Source organism: Brassica napus, chromosome C8, assembly GCF_020379485.1.
Source record: "Brassica napus cultivar Da-Ae chromosome C8, Da-Ae, whole genome shotgun sequence".
NCBI classification, from domain to species: domain Eukaryota; kingdom Viridiplantae; phylum Streptophyta; class Magnoliopsida; order Brassicales; family Brassicaceae; genus Brassica; species Brassica napus.
The window spans coordinates 39,888,487-39,907,393 of NC_063451.1; the positions used below are offsets into that span (position 1 = coordinate 39,888,487).

Consider the following 18,907-nt stretch of genomic DNA (forward strand, 5'->3'; position numbering starts at 1 on the left):
AGAATGAAATCAAAGGTTGGTCTGAAAATCTTTTTTTCTACTGACGAAGAAAACAAGCCGCAAAAGACAACAAAAGATGTTGTTTATAGAAATGTTTACCAAAATATTAAGAAGGTCAAATTGATTTTTGTTTTTTAACTAAAGAAACATTTGAGTGTTTAGACTAACAACTTAGATTAAAAAAAAAAGATAATTTCACTCAGTAATTTTGTTTTTATTGTCATTTTATGTTATGCAACTTTCATTCATAATGAACTTAAACGAGAAACTTTTTCTCAGTTATTATATTTTGTTACTTTATGAATGGTTAAATATTATTTTAACAAGTTTATTGAAATTAAGATATTAAATTAAAATAATAAAATATGATATTACAATCATAACTAAAAGCAATAACTAAAATTAATTAACTATGCCAAATTTAAACCATATCAAAATTTTAGAAATAATTATCCTGGCTAAGTTAACTATTTTGCAAATTTAGAAGCAAATTTGGGGGATCCATAATGGTGGGTCAAACATCCAACGCAAATGAAAGACACAAGCACATGCCCATAGTCTGCAACAAATCGTTGCCCATTAAAAAGGTTAATAAATTCATCACAACCGTAAGACCATCATTATCAGGGATGCTTAGGCCCATTTCTTAGATTAACTATGGAAAAAATAAAAGAAAATTAACTAATAATTCAAGAGAAGTTGCTTAATTAAACGATACAAGAGAGGTCTTTACGGGACACGCGTCATAACGACGACGTCTCTCTCATCTCTTTTTGAGCATTCAGACTCTCCATTTTAATAAATGAGTGGGGACTGGGTTCTCTTAGCCAACTAAAATATAATTTGAGCTGGAATGTATTATTCAAAAATTCAGAAATCTTATATCAACAGAATTTCAAATATCCTTGTATGTGATTCCCCTACTCCTAGTTTGTATGTTGGATCACCAAAGAGACAAATCCAGACATTTCAAGTGTGGGAAGAAAGAATATAAGGCGTGTGAAACAAGCGATTTTTTAATTAGAGCGTGTACCCAGCCTAGATAATATAAGTTTAAAAGACAATATTACGATTGCACAATCAACTTAAAAAGAGATAGTTGCTAGCATAGATAGAAGAACTACAAACGTTTACTCGGACCATTTTTAATTACTCACATAATCAACCTCAGAGACTCAGTTTAAAAGACAAACATTACGATTGCACAATCAACTTAAAAGATAATTGATAGCGTAGAGAGAGCTACAGACCGTTTTTTTTTTAAATTACTCTCTCTCTCGCTCATAGTCAACCTCAGAGACTCTTCACATCACATGAAGCACTTGGCTTCAAGGGATAGATGCTCTGGAATCCCATCCCTTGTCCTCCTGATGATACCTTTCCAGACACGACCGCAACTTGTTTTGAATGTTATGAAAAAGACTGCATTATCCAACAGCTCAACCTCTTTCAGAGAGTCGACAACTCCTCTAGTTTGCACAACAACCTTTCCGAGCTCCAGGGGCTTTGAACGCTCAAACATGAACTGCAACACAACACCAAGAAGAGATTCCTTATAATAACATATTATACACACACAAAAAAAAAAAAAGTCTTTTGTTTTGGGTACTCACCGGGTCCGTCTGCTTCTTGGTGTACAAGGCTAGTTCAGCGTAAAGATGAAGCCATTCTTTGGCTTGTTCCACCTCTGATTCTTTCATCTGAGAGTAAATAACCAATGTCAGCAAAAGAAAAAAAGAATTAAAGAGGAGGGAGGGGCTCATGACCTCGTAGTATTGCAGCAGCAGCAGCGTACTAGTGGCATAGTCATCAGGCAACCAATCGGGCATGTTGCCATTGAAAAGCTCATCCACGGAGAGTGTGTCAAATCCACATTGGAATCCATCTTCCCCTGTGGTAGACATGACCAACACAAGTAAACAATATAAGAGAGAGAAGGTGGTTTTTTTTTTGAAGATATAAGACCATTTTCGCATTCATTTTTTTTACCTGAAGGAGGAGGTGGGGGCAAGGGCCTGCAGCGGGTTGTGATAACATGGAAGCAATCTTTATTCTCAGTGGCAAGCCGAACATTTGTTTCAAACCTGCAAGTGTAATTGCGTGCTGGATCCCTTGCCTCTAAGGTCTGGTCATAAGCTCGAGGCAGACCCAAACGTTCAAAGTGTGTCCCCTACAAAATAAAAAACGTCAATGTATATATATTAAATATATGGTTAAGGCAGAAGCAAGTAAAAAAAAGAGATACCTTTTCGAGATTGTAGCAATGGAGTCCGATTTTAGCAAAGAGCAGTGGCTTGGCGTGCATAGCATCCTGAGATTGAGAGTAATGGTAACCGCCAGGGGCAGTGGGACTATAAGTTGGACAAGGAGTGTACCGATGATAAAAGGTTCTTCGATATTCCATGTTAGATGGAGTTGGTGACTGTAAATATACCGCCCGCTTGCCCGGTTCTTCGTCAACGGGTTCCTTCAGAGAATGAACATCAACACCGATTTAATGCAAAATAATACCGGAAAGAGCAAAACTTTTTTTAAAAATAATAATAATAACGGGGAGGGGGTACCGGTAGAAGAATAGCATCGAGTAACTCTCGCTTCAGCTCGTCTTGAGGAGTAGAAGGCAATTTTATGACCACTGGACTCCAAGTGCTGGGGCCGGGGGGAGGAGGTCCCCAAACATTGGGAGGCTGATATGGTGGTGGATAAAAGTCAACAAAACCTTGTGCTGACGGCTTGTAGGTCGGCGGCGGCGGCGGCGGCGGTGGCGGTAGAAAAGCACCGAGTTCCTGAAGGACATGCACCACCAGGTTTAAAAAAAACGACCACCACAAACTAGAAAACATGACAAATTACCTTAACACTCAATGTGTCGCTGTCCTCTTTCCTCATCACCACGTCGGCCATTCTCCTATAATCAGAGTGTTAGAAGATTCAATTGAAAATCCAACATCAAAACAGAAAAAAAAAATATTAATTTCAAACCCTAATTTCGAATCTATCAACCTAACCAAAATCGACTCCACAGATGCTGATTCTAACTTATATGCTAATTCATGAAAGCAGAGCAGACCTCGTCCACCAATATAAATATTTTTAAAATAAATATACTATAATAATTGATTGTTATTTATTTTTGATTTTAAATTAATGCATAATTTACATTAATAATATTATATTATTTTAATTGGGCATAATATCTAGTCAGTTTTGTTGTTTTTATAGTCGATTTAGGTGTCATTTGGGTATATTAGATTGTATATATTTCTCAGAATTCAACTATAATATTTTTTTTTATTTTGAATATATCATAATTTTCATTTACGTTGGTCGTTGTCTTAGATATGTAAATATATTTTAGGAAAATTATGTACAACTTAAGATATATTGTGATTAGAATGAAATATAAAATAAACTAAAGTGTCTGATTACAAATTACGTAAATTAATATAACGATAATATTTTACAGTCTCATGCATATTTAAAAATTTTACAAAAGAACTAAATTGTAACAGTTGGTTAATATTTTATTTTCATTTGTTAATATATTTTGAGTCATCCTATGATTTACATTTATAAAATAAATTATTATTATAAAATTCTTATTGTACTTAAATCTATGATTTTAGATATAAGTTGGATTAGTCAAGTCACTCATGTTGTGAGTATATTGAGTTACATATATTCTTTCAAATTCAAAGTGAAGTATAATTAAGTAAAATCAAATTAATTTTATTTATCGTTTAAATGTGCATGTAGTTTCATAATATTTATCAAATTATATGTTAATTTTAAAAAAAAGAAATTAGAAAATAAAGCGATGATCAATATGAAGTTACATACATAAGTAACTAATATATTTTTGGAAGCTCATGAACACATATCAATATTTACAATAATAAAAATATTTTATAAATTCTAAATAATTTTATCCTTTAGATTTATTAAATGGTAAACTGAAATTTATTTTAAATAATCTTAACATGAAATTCAGATTTGCTTTTGTGTTTTAGCTGTAGTCATATTAAGTTCCACAAACATAAAAACATAAAATTTAAAAACAAATTTAATATTATGAAAATAAATAATTTTAATAATGATAAAATATAATATATCTAATTCGTTAAAGTATATAGTTTTATGTTATTTGAAAATATTTTGTAATTATTTGATCAAAAAAATGTTTGTTGTTATTTTTATTTTTTAATATCTCTTAAAAATAAGCAGTTTAAAAAATTTGTGTAATTGTATTTTAAAAATCATATTATATAAGTAAAATATAATTTATAGATTTTTTTACTGTAATTGAAAGGTACAGCAAACTAAATATATGAAAAATAAATAAAACATTTCAATAATACTAATTAAAAACTATTTTTAGTCAATTGCTATAAGTAAAATATAACATATTTATTTTTTACTGACGAAGAAAACAAGCCACAAAAGACAACAAAAGATGCTGTTTATAAAAATGTTTACCAAAATATTAAGAAGATCAAATTGATTTTTGTTTTTTTAACTAAAGAAACATTTGAGTGTTTAGACTAACAACTTAGATTAAAAAAAAAGAGATAATTTCACTCAGTAATTTTGTTTTTATTGTCATTTTACGTTATGCAACTTTCATTCATAATGGACTTAAACGAAATTTTTTTTCTCAGTTATTATATTTTGTTACTTTATGAATTGTTAAATATTATTTTAACAAGTTTATTGAAATTAAGATATTAAACTAAAATAATAAAATATGATATTACAATCATAACTAACAGCAATAACTAAAATTAATTAACTATGCCAAATTTAAACCATATCAGAATTTTAGAAATAATTATCCTGGCTAAGTTAACTATTTTGCAAATTTAGAAGAAAATTTGGGGGGATCCATAATGGTGGGTCAAACATCCAACGCAAATGAAAGACACAAGCACATGCCCATAGTCTGCAACAAATCGTAGCCCATTAAAAAGGTTAATAAATTCATCACAACCGTAAGACCATCATTATCAGGGGTGCTTAGGCCCGTTTCTTAGGTTAATTATGGAAAAAATAAAAGAAAATTAACTAATAATTCAAGAGACGTTGCTTAATTAAACGCTACAAGAGACGTCCCTTACGGGACACACGTCATAACGACGACGTCTTTCTCATCTCTCTTTCTCTCCCGAAAGGACGAAATCAGTCGGTTTGATTCCTAAACTTCTTCTGTGATCTCTCCTCGACGGATGAATCAGTCGTTGATTCCGCCTCTCCTTCTTTATTTCTCTTCGACGATGACACAATCGGCGTTTTTCTCGGTGGCTGTAACGCCCCCGAACCGTTCTAGGCATAGGTCAAACCACCGGCCAACAATCAAACAAGAACATGACCGACGGCCGACCGTCTACCAAGGATCGGGAGTGCTACATGACGGGTTAACGGCCGATCTGGCCAAAGTCACGAAAAGTGCAATTCGTAACTAGGCCAGGCCGCCCACTAACACGTCCCGTCAGACCAAAGCCTAAGGCTTCTCAACCCGTACTCCAATCTGACGTTGTGTTAGCTCGGACAAGCTAATATCAGAACAACAAGGTAGTTTCATAAAACATTCGCTTTATTTATCTTATATAATATCTGGTTTATAATACACAAAATATTATACAAGTGGTGGCATGCCAAGAAAGCGAAAGTACATACTTATAGTCTGAAAGCGTCTTAAGCAAAAAGATGCAAATCTACACCAGCCAGCCTAGCCTCCCGCGCTTTCTACAAGCTCACTACTGGTCACCTGAAAACAACAACGAGTGAGGAGTGAGTAATCTAGCATTACTCAGCGAGTTACAATCCCCCACTAACAAATACAACCCCTCGCTATCCCACCCCAAACAATCTAAAGCGAGAGGTTCACCTAACAACACAATTTAATAACAATAAGCAATATCAGAAATATGCAGCGGTAAAAGATAGCAAGATAACTAGCATTATGCTAATTACTAGCTCATCACCAAACTCAAACTCGATTTAAACCAGGGTTTAACAACCCAAAACACGATATAATATATATATATCAAACTCGGGCCCTGGTGACGTTATGTTCCTCCTTCACTATCGGCAATATCCTATCTTCCTACCACGAAGGCCAAAAGAAGGAACTTTCAACCGACCGCGGCCCACAGTCCTTCGGGTCACCGCGCGACAGCCCACAGTCCTTCGGGTCACTGCCACATTACACCGTCGTGTAATCACTCAGCCATAGGCCATGACCCCGTCTATCTGAGTCTTCCCGATCCAGCGAATAAGGGGTTTCCTTGAACCCGCCGGGTACGAGGTCTGAAGGAACACTAACTCACCCCAATATGCCTAGCATTGTGGGTTACACAAATGCTGTCGGCCAATATACGATTAATACTAAACCCGGTAAAAATAACACAAGGTTTCAAGTAATAATCACAACACAATCAACCACATTCCAGAATCTAGCATAAAGACTAATTCCAGAATACCTAACTATCCACAACTTAGCGATATCATCTAAGCATTCTGCATTCGCTAACTAACCAATCAACCTAACCATTAGCATGCTACTACGGTTCTTAAACAATAACAAGCATGCCATCAACTCAATCAACATAACCTCAATTATTCAAACCGTTACTCAGTTAGACCCGGCCTCCTGCCATGATCCAACTTCCAAGTAACGGGACCCTGCATGAAAACAACTCAGCAATCAATCGATTATAACTCACAGTTTTTGGTTGACCGTGGCCTTGACCCCAAACCCGACTTCTGCGATCCGAACCCTTTCTCGACCTTCACAAGTAGACCCTCTTCTTGACTGAACTCCACTTGAACTGGTCTCCACTATAACTGATCTCTCTTCACTTGAAAAGAACCTTCTCCAAGTGCTGACTCAAAATCGGCAGAGTAACTGTTCTCGAAAACTGCCTAAATCGCTCGAAAACTATCGAAACTCGATCTTTCTTTCTTTGCTTTCTCTTTATGTTTTGAAGTAGGTTTGATGTGTTCTGGATGGTTTGAAATGAGAGGGGGTCGTGGCCTATTTATAGGAATCAGCAACCAATCAGGAACAAGCCGTGTGGCAGCCCGTGTGTCGCTTCGCATGGCTCCGGACGCATGCGCGGCGGCACCTCGTGCTCCACATGTCCTTCAGCATGGCCTGCTCACATGCAAGCTGACACCACGCCCTCTACCTGTCTGAATGCATGGCCTGCTCCCATGCAAGCTGACACCACGTCCTCCTCATGTCTGGCCGCATGGCCCGATCGCATGCATCGCGACACCTCGTGCTTGGCCGTTCCACCTCGTGCTCCACATGGCTGGCTGCATGCCTCAGTCTCATGCAGGATGACACACCCCACGTCCAGATGGCCTGCTGCATGACTGAAGTGCATGCAGGTCGACACCCCATCTCACACATGGCTGGCCGCATGCTTCGGTCGCATGCATCGCGACACCTCGTGCTTGGCCGTTCCACCTCGTGCTCCACATGGCTACTTGCATGTACATGTTGCATGTACTGCTACACCTCCTGCTTCCCTTGACACACACACTGACAGGAGCTTGCCACCACGTCCTGAACACACACACATCTAGCCACCTCGAGCTTCTCGGTCAATTGTCCGATATCGGCCTTCTAGTGAATTTTTTTTTTGTCCCGCGATCACTCCCAATATTTTTCGACGCCCGTTCTGATGATCTGATTATTTTTAATAAGCTCCAAATGAATCCTGACTTGATGGAAAATATTTCCCGAGTTTCCGGCCTCTTCGAAAAATTCCATAATACCGAAATTAGGGTTTTTCGCCCAATTTCCGGTCTTCCTGTTGTGCTTCCAAAAGTGTCATGCTTCAAACGTCCTTTGAGTAAATATACCACATTGTCTAACCATTGTCTAGTGGGATACTTGACTCATGGTTCAGACAAAAACAATCTGATCGTCCACGACTCGATCACCCAAAGGATACTCGACCATTTTTTTTTTTTTTTTTTTTTTTTAATGGGTTTCTACAGTGGCTCTCCTCGAGGACTTCGCCTCTCTTTCGTGATCTCTCATCGACGACTCCGCAAGCCGTTCCGTGATCTCTCGTCGACGATAAATCACTCAACGTCTCTCTCGTGCTCTCCTCGACGACTCCGCCTCTCTATCTTGATCGTCGATTCCAATACCATCTATCACTCTCTCGTAAACCGTTTGATCTCGGTCGATTCGAAAGGTAAAACAACTTTTTCTTTCTTTTTAGGTCTGAATCCTTTATGCATGTCTTAGATTGTGCTGTTTTATTTTGATTTGTTTGCTGTGTTGGTTTGAATCAGTTGATTGTGTCTTTTCTATTTTATTTTGATTTGTTTGTGTGTTGGTTTGGGTTCGTGATGAATATAATATGCAAGCTCTGATTCTGTGTTTTTTTTTTCTGTCTTTGGGAGATGGTTGCATCGTTGGAGCGACATGAAGGTTCGTCAAAGAAAAGAACTACAATAGCAACAGAGGTAATTCATATCTCTTTCATCTTTTAAATTGATTGAAAGTGTGATAAAAAATCGATTGTGTATCTGGTTTGAATTGAATCTTTGCTAATAAATGGTTAGGTTAGTGTTAGCTAATAAATAGATGTAATGGTTAGATAGAAATGAATGTTGAAGCGTTATGAATGTGTGTTAGATAAATGTCAACTCGATTTGGTTGGGTCGATCTATTAAACACAATGCTTTTGTTTCTCTCTTCTATAAAGTGTTCATTTTTCTCTTCTTCTCTTCCATCTATCATAAACATAGTTATTTTCTTACTCCCTTATTTTAATCATACTCGGGTATGGATTCTCATCCATATACGCAGACGGCAAAGTTTGTTCAACTATCTTCATCACAAGTCCCTATTTTTGGTTTCCAACTTCGGCGAAGACACTCCTGCATAGCGTCGAGAAAAGAGGAAATGGACGCCAATAGATGATGTGGTGCTCATCAGCTCCTGGTTAAACACAAGAAAATACCCTGTAGTATCGAATGAGCAAAAATCAGGAGCTTTCTGGAAGAGGATTGCAGCATACGTCGCCACAAGTCCTAAGGTGCAAGGCTGTGAACACAGAGAGGCGGCCCACTGCAAGCAACAGTGGCACAAGATCAACGACCAAGTAAACAAGTTTTGTGGGGCGTATGAAGCTGCAAGTAGGGAGAGAAGCATCGGTCAAAACGAGAGTGATGTTCTGAAACTAGCGCATGAGATCTTCTTCAACAATCACAAAAAGAAATTCAATCTTGAACACGCTTGGATGGATCTACGCAATGACCAGAAATGGTGTGAGCTTAATTCTTCTAAAACCGAAGGAAGCGGTAAAAAGGAGGAAGCTTGATGACGGTGCAAATTCATCAACCTCTTACGCATCTGAAACCAATACCTCTGAAGCTGATCAAGCAACCACTCGTCCCCCGGGTGTTAAGGCATCAAAGGGGCATGGTAAGAAAAAGACTAAGGCAAAAGCGAAGTCGGTGTCTGAGTTTCAGACCATGTGGAACATCAATAAGGAGGATTTGGCTATGAAGGAGAGGCTGTCGAAGATGAAGCTGCTGGATAGTCTAATCGCAAAACAAGAACCTTTAGCAGAGTATGAAGTAGCGCTGAAGAAGAAGCTTATTACCGAGTTGTTGTCTTAAGCTCTGATGCTCTTAAGTTGATGTTGGCTATGTTGTTCAAGTTCAAGTCTAATTAGTTTAAGATCAAGTCTAAGTCGTTGTTGTTTGTTGTATTTTAAGTCTATGTTTCTTGTTCTTGTTATGGATGCTTGTGTTTGTCTTTCTTATTGACGTTAATGATGATATGAATGCTTATGCTTCTTGTTCTTGTTATGGATGCTTGTGTTTGTCTTTCTTGTTGACGCTATTGATGATATGAATGCTTATGCTTCTGGTTATTGATTATGGATGCGTTCTTGTTCTTTCTCTCAGGTTAAAAAGGACCGAAAGAGTGGTGAAGCTTGTGTCACGGACTTACTTCTGTAGTCTTTTGTAATCAGGTAATCTTGTGTACTCTCGCCTGAAGCTTGTGTCACAGACTTAACTCTCATAACTTCTTCTCTGTTTTTGCTTTTGTCAGGTCACGGACCTGAAGCTTGTGTCACGGACTAGCTATATGTGTCAAGGACAAGCTGTCTCCTTGTGTCTTCTTGTGTAATTATTGTCTAGTCTTGTGTAAAGTAGTACTGTGAATTTTTGTATTGATATATAAAGGACAAGCTGTTTGTGTCACAATCTCATCTTGTCTCCTTCTCGTGTGATATATAAATTTCAGAGCATATCACAAACATTACAATCTCATCTTCTCTCCTTCTCTCCTTTGTCTATATAAATTTTGTATTTCACAAACATTTTATTCACACTCTCATCTTGTCTCATTCTCTTTTGTATTTAAATCTTGTATTGGACATTGTCTTTTTATCATTTTCATCAAGCTTCCTTCGTCCTTCCTTTCTGCGTTTAAATTCACGTTCACAAAGTAATCAAAAACAATTTCATCATTTTCAGCACAAAGGAACTTCATTATTTCTTCATTCTATCCTTCCTTCCTTTCTACGTAATCAAAAACAATGGCATCTTCTTCTCATAACGATGAAAATTTTGATGAACATTTTGATCAATATTTTGATGAACATTTTGATCAAACGTTCGAGAATATTTTCATTCATCATGGTGATCAACAAGAAGAAAGGAAAAGAAGGAAAAAAACGAGTTTATGTATTGCCCATTTCGGACAAAAATGAGATCACCTTCCCGTGGATACCAAGAAAAACTCCAAGAAGTTTTGTGGATTTTGTGGATAGAGTGTTGGTTTTGCACCAACATGTTCCTTTAAACATATTCTCCCTCAAGTGTGTAGATATTGTTCATCCAGCTATTGTCATTGGTTGGTTACTCAAGGTGTTGGAACATGGCGTGTTAGATCTTGATCTATACATCTCCTCGGTGCAAGGTTACCCGCTCCCTTCAGAGATGTTTGTGAGCGAGACTTTGGTTAGGCTGAAACTAGAAGTTAGAAATATTCTCACCATTGATGAGGTGAACGATGTTTTTTTTCCAAAGGTTAAGAGCCTCCTCTGTCTCGATCATGTCATGGTCAAATATAGTGTGTTTTCTAAGCTTCTCTTGGGTTGTCAGGCGCTTGAGGAGTTAGTTCTGGACAATGTGTTCGAGTTTGGGGGGTCTTTCTCCGTTTCTCATAACACCCTCAAAAGACTAGTGGTTGGTGATAAGAGAACTATCGATGAACACCGCAAGTTAAAGTTGCACAAACACAAAGATTATAAGAACTAGCACTTCTTATTAGATTTAGAAACTCTCTCAAAACTAAATATCTCAATGTGTTTCTCTTGATGGAACATCTCTCCATGAGAACTCTTTATATAGGACAAAGCTACATCTTTTCCTAAAGGCGAAGCTACATCTTTTCTTAATAATAATATGGAAACATTCCTAAGCTCGATTTGTTTTCCTTTTTCCTTAACCCATCAAACTTCACTTTAATGAGTTAACTTGCTCCTCAAGTTAATTGGAGCGAAAAGTCTTGAGTTGTAGCATCGTTTGATTCTCCACGTACTCCTTGAACTTTTTGAACCGATCGAACGCTTCACTCTTCTCTCTTAGAAGCATCGTCCACATATATCTTGAGTAATCATCAATTAAGACAAATACATATCTATTGTTTGCTGGTGTTGATGGTGATATCGGACCGCACAAGTCACCATGTACCAACTCTAATGCGTGTGATGCTCGATACTTTGCTTTAGGCGGGAAATACTTCCGAGTTTGCTTCCCAACTAAGCAGGTGCTGCACACATCTTTCTCGTGTATCACCTGAGGCATCCCTACTACCATCTCCCTGTCTACCATATTCTTCATGACTCCAAAGTTCACATGTCCTAGCTGTGCATGCCACGTCCATGTAACATCAGTTTCTTGTATTTGAAGACACTTCGGATATTCAACCTCCATTGGCGTCTTGTACAATCGGTTTGGTTGCCTTGCGACTTGTACTAATAGCCTTCCACGGGGATCTTTCAGCATCAGTAAGTCTTCTTTCATATTAACCTCACAACCCATCTCGGTTGCTTGTCCAAGACTTATGATATTGTGTTTAAGACTTGGGATGTAGTAGATATCTTTGAGTGCTCTTCTCTCCCCTGTTTTTCCGATGAACGTGATCGAACCTTTCCCAACAATCTCGACGTTTGATCCGTCACTGAATTTGACTTTGCCTTTGATGCTCTTATCTAGGTTTGAGAAGAACTCTCTCTTGCCTGTCATATGGTTACTTGCACCATTGTCAAGGAAACACATTTAGTGTAGTAGCTCTTTGGTCACGCTTAGTATATGTACTAATCGGTAATCGTTTGATTTAGCTAGTTACTTGTGGTCACTACTTACGATTTGATTGGATTGGAGTAGTGTGATGAATGAAGAAGATAATAGAAACAACAATTGTTATGGTCCCCATTCTTTGATTAAAGTGAATTGTTGCTGGCTGGCACAGGCAGGACAATGTAAGAAGATTGGTTTGTCTTCACTCTATTATTTTGTTTTCTGTTTTGCGTGTTTACATGGTGAAAGTTTGTGCAAATAGAAATTTTGGAATATTGAAGTTTGTATTCAAGTGTGTAGCGTTTACAAATGTGATTTTCAGATAAAATTGGCGTCTGTGAAACTAGCAATGAAGTATATGAAGAGAGTATCTGCAGAGCTTGAAGCCAAACTCTTAATAAATCTGTTTATTTGTTGTATGTTTAGTTCACAGGAGGATTTGATGCAGAGACAAACTTGTATATATTCAAGGTAATTCACAAACTTGTATAGATAGCCTTTGTTCTTCATTCTACTTCACATGTTCTTCATTCTTATTCTATCTTGTAAACAATCAAAAACAATTTTTCTATTCTAAACAATCGAAAACAATTTCTTAACCCTTAATTAAGAAACTAGAAATGGAGGTTAAAAAATAGGTGCCTCTTAACTTAAGGTTCTTAACTAACATTTATTACTAAAAATATCATTAAGAGATCCTAATAGGTTCTAGGGATAATCATGCTCTAACTTGCTACGGAAGTACTTGGACCAGGAAAAAAAACACCAGATGTTTTTTCTACAAAATAATTAGTTTCTTATGGTCATTTAGAAATATTGTTGTATTTAGAAGAGGTTCTTTATAATTTTCCTCATCAATTCCACACATTTGTGATTAAGAACCCGATTGAAGAACTATTATATTTTCTTGAGATTAAATGATAGTTTATTTATAGAATAGTTTTGACTGAGACTAATGGCAATTTGTTTTTTTTTCGAGTGATTATTAGTTACTTTTTAAGCAAATGGAATGATTGTAATTTTGCAGTACAATATTACAAAGGCAATTATCACAAATAGTTTTTTTTAATGTTTTTGTCACTAAATTAGCTTTTAAAAAAGAAAATGATTAAAATAATTCTTTTTTGTTTTGAAAATTTTAATATTAATTTTTTACTTTTTTAAATTAGAAACTCCACCCATTAACTCTAATCTCTAAGTCTAGATTAGTTAATCTAGCGTATAAATATATATTTACCATTTAATAAAACTTCTTTGGTATTTTTCTCCTTAATGGATATTTTGTGAAAATAAACTTAAAAAATACTGTTCATTGGAATTTCTCATATTACGTACAAAGAGGGTGACATTTGATAAGCAAAAAATATAAAAATAAGATCAATAAACAAAATTTCATTTGAGAAATTGAATAAAAATAGGAATTTTTGTTTAGTTTTAACTTTCATCAGAACTTAAGGAAAAATATTTCCTCACAATTCCTTTTTTATATGAAGAAAAGATAAAAAAAAATAAGTGAAACTCATGTGACAACAATTTGATAAAAAAAATCAAATTATTTTTAATGAGCAAAAAAAAACATGATCTTTTTACTTAACACAAAGCTCGTATCTTGATCCCGGACTTAACTCATTTTGATTTGTCTCAAATGAACTCCAAAAAGTAAGATGGACACTGGCTCCAAAGACTTAAACAGAAATCTAACAGATTCACTTATCTGCCACATCTTCTCTTTCCTCTCCACAACAGAAGCTGCTTCAACTTCAGTTCTGTCCAAACGGTGGCGCCATCTTCTTCCTTTCGTATTTTGACGAGCAAGAGTTTGGTTAGGCTGAGAGAATCTGGTACAGATGAGTTCACTATTATTGATGTCGTTGAAGTTTCTCTTTCTCTTCCGAAGCTTAAGACTTTGCATATGAATGATGTTGGGTTTGCTGATGAGAGTGGTGCTGCATTTGCCAAGCTAGTTTCTTCTTGTCACGCGCTTGAGGAGTTGGTTATGGATAAAATAATGTGGGACTTTCGGGGTTCTTGCTCTGACTCCAACTCAAGTCTCAAGAGAGTGACAATCTATTCTGAGAACATTGATGATGAGGATCCAAAGAGTGTGTCTCTTTCAGCACTCCCAATCTCATCTCTTTAGAATTTAGTGATATTGTTGCGGTTAAGTATCCCAAAGTGAGCTTTGATTCATTAGAATGAGACCTGATCAGGTCTTCAGGGAATGCATTATGGAGATACAAATCAATGTTAAGATGATAGATACGGTTTCAAGGAAACAAACAAATGTTGGGATGGTGATGGAGATAGATGCAAATGCAATCCTTGGGAAGAAGTGATGTTGAAGAAGTGATGTTGTACTATGATTCTCCCACTAATGGTGACCTGGAAATAGTATCAAGAGGATTTCAGAAGCTTGAAAAAGTAGCCTCAACCAAATGCAAGATCCAAGTAATCTTTGATGAAATTAGCTTCTCATCTACTGTATACTCCACTTCATCAACGGTTGGACTTGTTTTCTTTAAAAACACCTTCCTAGTTGAAGACAAGATTAGTTAGTTTTAGTCTTGTGACTTGTCTCTGCTCTCTCAGCTTCATGATATGTACTTTTTTGTCATTTATTTGGTGATATCTTATCGTTCGTAGCTCAAAAAGACTTGTTAGAATTCGTTTATCCAAAATATTTAAAGTTATCCGATGTTTTTATCTAAAATTCCAAAACAATTTGATATTCAATCCCAAAAATTCAAAATATCCATCTTTTGAACTGAATTAACCAAATTAATGGAACCGAACCGGGATCAAATTGGATATAAAATTAATTAGGATATTAGCCAATTCTTAATTTTGTTATCTGAACCATTAATCTGAACCGAATCAAAATCGAAACAAATTGTATATCTATAAAACTGAAAACAAAAAAACCAAAAACTGAGACACCCGAACCAAACCAATACTTGAAATGCCCATGCCTCCTTAACAAGATAGATCGAATTGAAGAACCAAAATTGAGAAGCGATTTGGGCTAACTACTCACAGCTTATACGACGTCGTTTACCTTTGGAATACACATCCCGCCACATTGATCTCTCTCACTCACTGACGGCAACCATAGAAGAAAAGCAAACCCTACTTTTCATTCTCAAGGTTCCTCCCACCACCACCACCACCCACATGTACGTTTCTTCTTCTCCTGCAATTAAATTAGCTTTCTTTGGTTTTCTCCGGCTAAGAATCTTAAAGGGAACCTCTCACGAATGTAATAAAAGGACAAGACTTTTGTACTGTTCTGCAATTAGACTATGTCGATCCTTCTAAAAAACCCTATTGGTTCTTGTAATTGTTTTAGGCTGTAAGTGTTGTTGATCTCTTTGTCCGAAAAAGAGATGGAAGATATGTTCAACCGTCTGCCAAACCCTCTGATATCGCACATACTCTCTTTCCTCCCGACAAAGGAAGCAGCTTCCACATCGGTTCTCTCCAAAAGGTGGCGTCTTTTGTTTGCCTCCGTGACAAATCTTGATTTCGAAAGCGATGAAGAGAGTCCAAGCTTTGTTGAGTTTGTGAATAGAGTGTTGGCTTTGGGAGGGAATGATTCAATAAACAGATTCTCTCTCATCTTTACTGACTATCCTGATCCAGATACCGTCACTCCCTGGATATTGAATGTGCTGAGACGCGGTGTTTCGGAGCTTGAGCTAAGCGTCTCTGACTATCCTTTACCTCCTGAGATCTTTGTTAGCAAGACGCTGGCGAAGTTGAAGCTAGGAGGGGGAGATGGTCTCAGTTTCAGCACTGATGTTAAAAAGGTGTCTCTTCCGAAGCTCAAGACACTTGAGATTGAATCTGTTGTGTTTGAAGAAGATGGTGTTGGGTTTGCGAAGCTTCTCTCCGGCTGTCCTGTCCTTGAGGAGTTGGTTCTGATGAATCTAGGGTGGGAACATTGGAAGTCTTGCTCTGTGTCAGCTAAAACCCTCAGGAAGCTGAAGTTTTTCTGCGAGGATAATGATGAGAATCCGAAGAGCGTCTCTTTTGATACTCCGAACCTTGAATACTTGGAGTATTCTGACAACATTGCGAAAAAGTATCCTAGAGTTAAGTTCAGGTCTCTTGTTGAAGCTCATATCAGCCTTAGACTCACTGAAGATCAGAGTGCAGATGCAGGCTCTTCAGAAGAAGATGAATATTTATTTGAAAGTGATGATGATGATGAGGAGAAAGAGATGGTTGGTAATGCGACAAACTTTTTCAAGGGGATATGCAATGTTCAGATCCTCTATCTATCTGCCAAAACACTTGAGGTTTGTATGTTATTCTATAATCATTTTATGTATACTTAGAAAGATTAAGCAAACAAACAACTTGGAAGTGTAACATCCTTGTCTTTATTAGTGTAATATTGTTGATTTGTTTTCTTTCTTTCAGGTACTTGCTTTCTGCTGTGAAGCAACACCTGTGTTTAACAACCTGATCCAGTTAACGGTTGAGAGTGATGAAGAAATTGGATGGGATTCATTGCCAGGTCTGCTAAAGAATTGTCCAAACCTAGAGACACTTGTTTTCAAGGTATATAGAAAATCTCATTACAGCTTCTTTGTTTATCAGTCACATGACATACCTTGACATCCTTTCTTAATGCTTTCTTTCAGGGTCTTGTCCACAAAAGTACTAAAGGATGTGGGAACATGTGCCTTTGTAAACCTCTGAAGAATCCTTCTTGCCTTTCATCTTCTGCTGTCAAGGTGCTTAAGATCATTCTGTCCGTACACATTGATGATGATGGGATGGAAGAAGAGCAGATAAAGCATTTCTTGGAGAAAATGCCGCGGCTTGAACAGTTGGTAGTTTACTTCAACGAATCATATGAGCCTTCCGTGTTTGAGTTATCCAAGAAGCTTCAGAGTGTTCCTACAATAGCTTCACCAAAGTGCAATCTCCAAGTAATCTCACAGAAACTTAGCTTGTCCTCTACTTTGCCTTGTGCCTTGACGAAGAAATGGTCTGCTCCTCCAAATAAAGAGTATACCTGGTTTCTCAAGGCTGTGACCTAAACTCGAAGCTACCAAGGTTTCCTTTTGCTTATTGTCTTTTGTACACTGCTCAGTATCTTAGTTTACTGACTGGTTTGTTATGCTTTTGTTGTACTTTTTGAAATTGAGGAAGCTAAGTTTATGTCTTGTGTTGAATCACAAATGATTTTCTGAATTCATTATTGAGAGCGAGCCAATTTGCAGCAGAACCCATTGTTATTCTCTACTTGTAATGGTGCATTTTTTGAATGGTGGTGAACCTAATTGGTGAGAAACCAAACGATTTAGTGTTCTTGGGCCAAAACTAGAGAAACATTTAGAAAATGTGGGCCATTTAGACCATTTGGATTAGGAGTTCACATCTTCTGTATCTCTGCAGATACTTGCACAAATGACACATGACACATGTCTCTCTATAGATATGTGTATATGAGTAGTGCTTGGAAAATGGATTTGTGTGATTGAGAGAGTACTGGTGGTGTATAAAGTCTTTTGACTTTCGAACTAAAGAGTTAGATTCAGTTACACCTAACAAGTGAAATCTTCTTTTGTCCTCATCTTTTCACACACCAAGAATCAACAACTATAATTATGTACTTAAGTAAATAAATTGTGTGCTATTTTTAGCGTGTGAATATACATATGGCCTCCATCAGAGCATATCGTGACTATTATTTTTTCAGGTTTAATTCGGGGTTTTGGTGTGTATGTTTCTTGATTTAAATCGGAACTAAATCTGAACTGTTTGTAATTCGATCCTAGTTCGGTTTCATAAAAAAAAAAACACCGACCAAATCCAGTTAGATCCAAACCAATCCGATCCAAAATATATTGGCTTTTAGATGAGTTCAAACATCCCAACCTGAATAACCCAGTTTGATAATGCTTAATGCCATAGTGTTCTCATTGCTTGTTTTTGAAGTTTTGAGACCATTTTTTTCTTAAAAGAAAAAGAAAAAGACAAGTACTTTTTATTGCGATAGTGTTACATTTACCTTGAATAAAATGTGGACGTTCATCAAATCATCCACCAACTTTCTTCTTTTGTCAACTTTTATATAAGAAAACTCTAACATGTGGTCGATATTATAGTTTGATAGTATTTTTACTATTATTTTGTAGATTTTAGCGCCTGACAAGAGATTATCAAGAATATAAAACCATTGTCTTGATTAGCGGTTTAAGCAGCCTGTTATTAATCAACGTAGCACGACAACGAACAGCTTTTTAAAATATCATTATTTTTGTTTCAAATAATCAGAAAGTTACGTTTGAGTTGTTCGAACTACTTTGTTTTAGGGACTTATGGAGTATGAATTAAGACGTAGTGTGAACACCCGATGAAAAAACATTTGCTCCTGGTCAACCGATGTCTGCTCTTTAAGAGTTAACCCATCACTAGTTATGAAGTACTCCCTTTCGCGAAGTTTTGGTTCTTTCCACACATATTTAAAATTTATCTTTTCTAAACAAAAAATCATTAGAATATAATTTAAAACTAATTTATTTAATTATAACCAAACATAATAAAAACACCA

General features: G+C 36.6%; 3 protein-coding genes across 4 annotated transcripts; 2 read left to right on the forward strand and 1 right to left on the reverse strand.

The window, feature by feature from the left end:
- Positions 1-1,085: 1,085 nt before the first annotated feature.
- Positions 1,086-3,074, reverse strand: LOC106381405 (UPF0725 protein At2g20620-like). Its single transcript, XM_048764792.1, has 8 exons — positions 2,983-3,074; positions 2,854-2,908; positions 2,565-2,786; positions 2,246-2,467; positions 1,990-2,170; positions 1,767-1,891; positions 1,614-1,700; positions 1,086-1,525 (listed from the first exon to the last, which is right to left on the reverse strand). Exons 2-8 carry the CDS (start codon positions 2,902-2,904, stop codon positions 1,310-1,312), a joined length of 1,104 nt encoding a protein of 367 aa, XP_048620749.1. The 5' UTR covers positions 2,905-2,908; positions 2,983-3,074; the 3' UTR covers positions 1,086-1,309.
- A 7,600-nt stretch (positions 3,075-10,674) lies between these two features.
- On the forward strand, positions 10,675-14,482 carry LOC106363619 (F-box/LRR-repeat protein At3g59190-like). Its single transcript, XM_048766992.1, has 3 exons — positions 10,675-11,043; positions 11,143-11,261; positions 14,089-14,482. The coding sequence occupies exons 1-3, from the start codon at positions 10,675-10,677 to the stop codon at positions 14,480-14,482; spliced, it is 882 nt and encodes a 293-aa protein (XP_048622949.1).
- Positions 14,483-15,117: 635 nt separating this feature from the next.
- On the forward strand, positions 15,118-17,522 carry LOC125591175 (F-box/LRR-repeat protein At3g59200-like). 2 transcript variants are annotated; one of them, XM_048764793.1, is made up of 4 exons: positions 15,119-15,515; positions 15,689-16,640; positions 16,765-16,905; positions 16,989-17,522. In XM_048764793.1, the coding sequence occupies exons 2-4, from the start codon at positions 15,726-15,728 to the stop codon at positions 17,388-17,390; spliced, it is 1,458 nt and encodes a 485-aa protein (XP_048620750.1). In that variant the 5' UTR covers positions 15,119-15,515; positions 15,689-15,725; the 3' UTR covers positions 17,391-17,522. The 2 variants fall into 2 exon arrangements, with proteins under 2 accessions (XP_048620751.1, XP_048620750.1); XM_048764794.1 differs by having other exon boundaries at positions 15,118-16,640.
- Positions 17,523-18,907: the final 1,385 nt, after the last annotated feature.

Bases quoted from the DNA above. Each gene is read 5' to 3' on its own strand.
- LOC106381405 (XM_048764792.1), bottom strand. From the start codon at position 2,904: ATGGCCGACGTGGTGATGAGGAAAGAGGACAGCGACACATTGAGTGTT. The intron at 2,468-2,564 runs GTACCCCCTCCC...CATTCTCTGAAG, and splicing joins TCGATGCTATTCTTCTACCG to GAACCCGTTGACGAAGAACC. The intron at 2,171-2,245 runs GTATCTCTTTTT...TTTATTTTGTAG, and splicing joins ATTGCTACAATCTCGAAAAG to GGGACACACTTTGAACGTTT.
- LOC106363619 (XM_048766992.1), top strand. From the start codon at position 10,675: ATGGTGATCAACAAGAAGAAAGGAAAAGAAGGAAAAAAACGAGTTTAT. The intron at 11,044-11,142 runs GTGAACGATGTT...TTGGGTTGTCAG, and splicing joins ATATTCTCACCATTGATGAG to GCGCTTGAGGAGTTAGTTCT. The intron at 11,262-14,088 runs GTTAAAGTTGCA...TCTCCACAACAG, and splicing joins ACTATCGATGAACACCGCAA to AAGCTGCTTCAACTTCAGTT.
- LOC125591175 (XM_048764794.1), top strand. From the start codon at position 15,726: ATGGAAGATATGTTCAACCGTCTGCCAAACCCTCTGATATCGCACATA. The intron at 16,641-16,764 runs GTTTGTATGTTA...TCTTTCTTTCAG, and splicing joins TATCTGCCAAAACACTTGAG to GTACTTGCTTTCTGCTGTGA. The intron at 16,906-16,988 runs GTATATAGAAAA...GCTTTCTTTCAG, and splicing joins TAGAGACACTTGTTTTCAAG to GGTCTTGTCCACAAAAGTAC.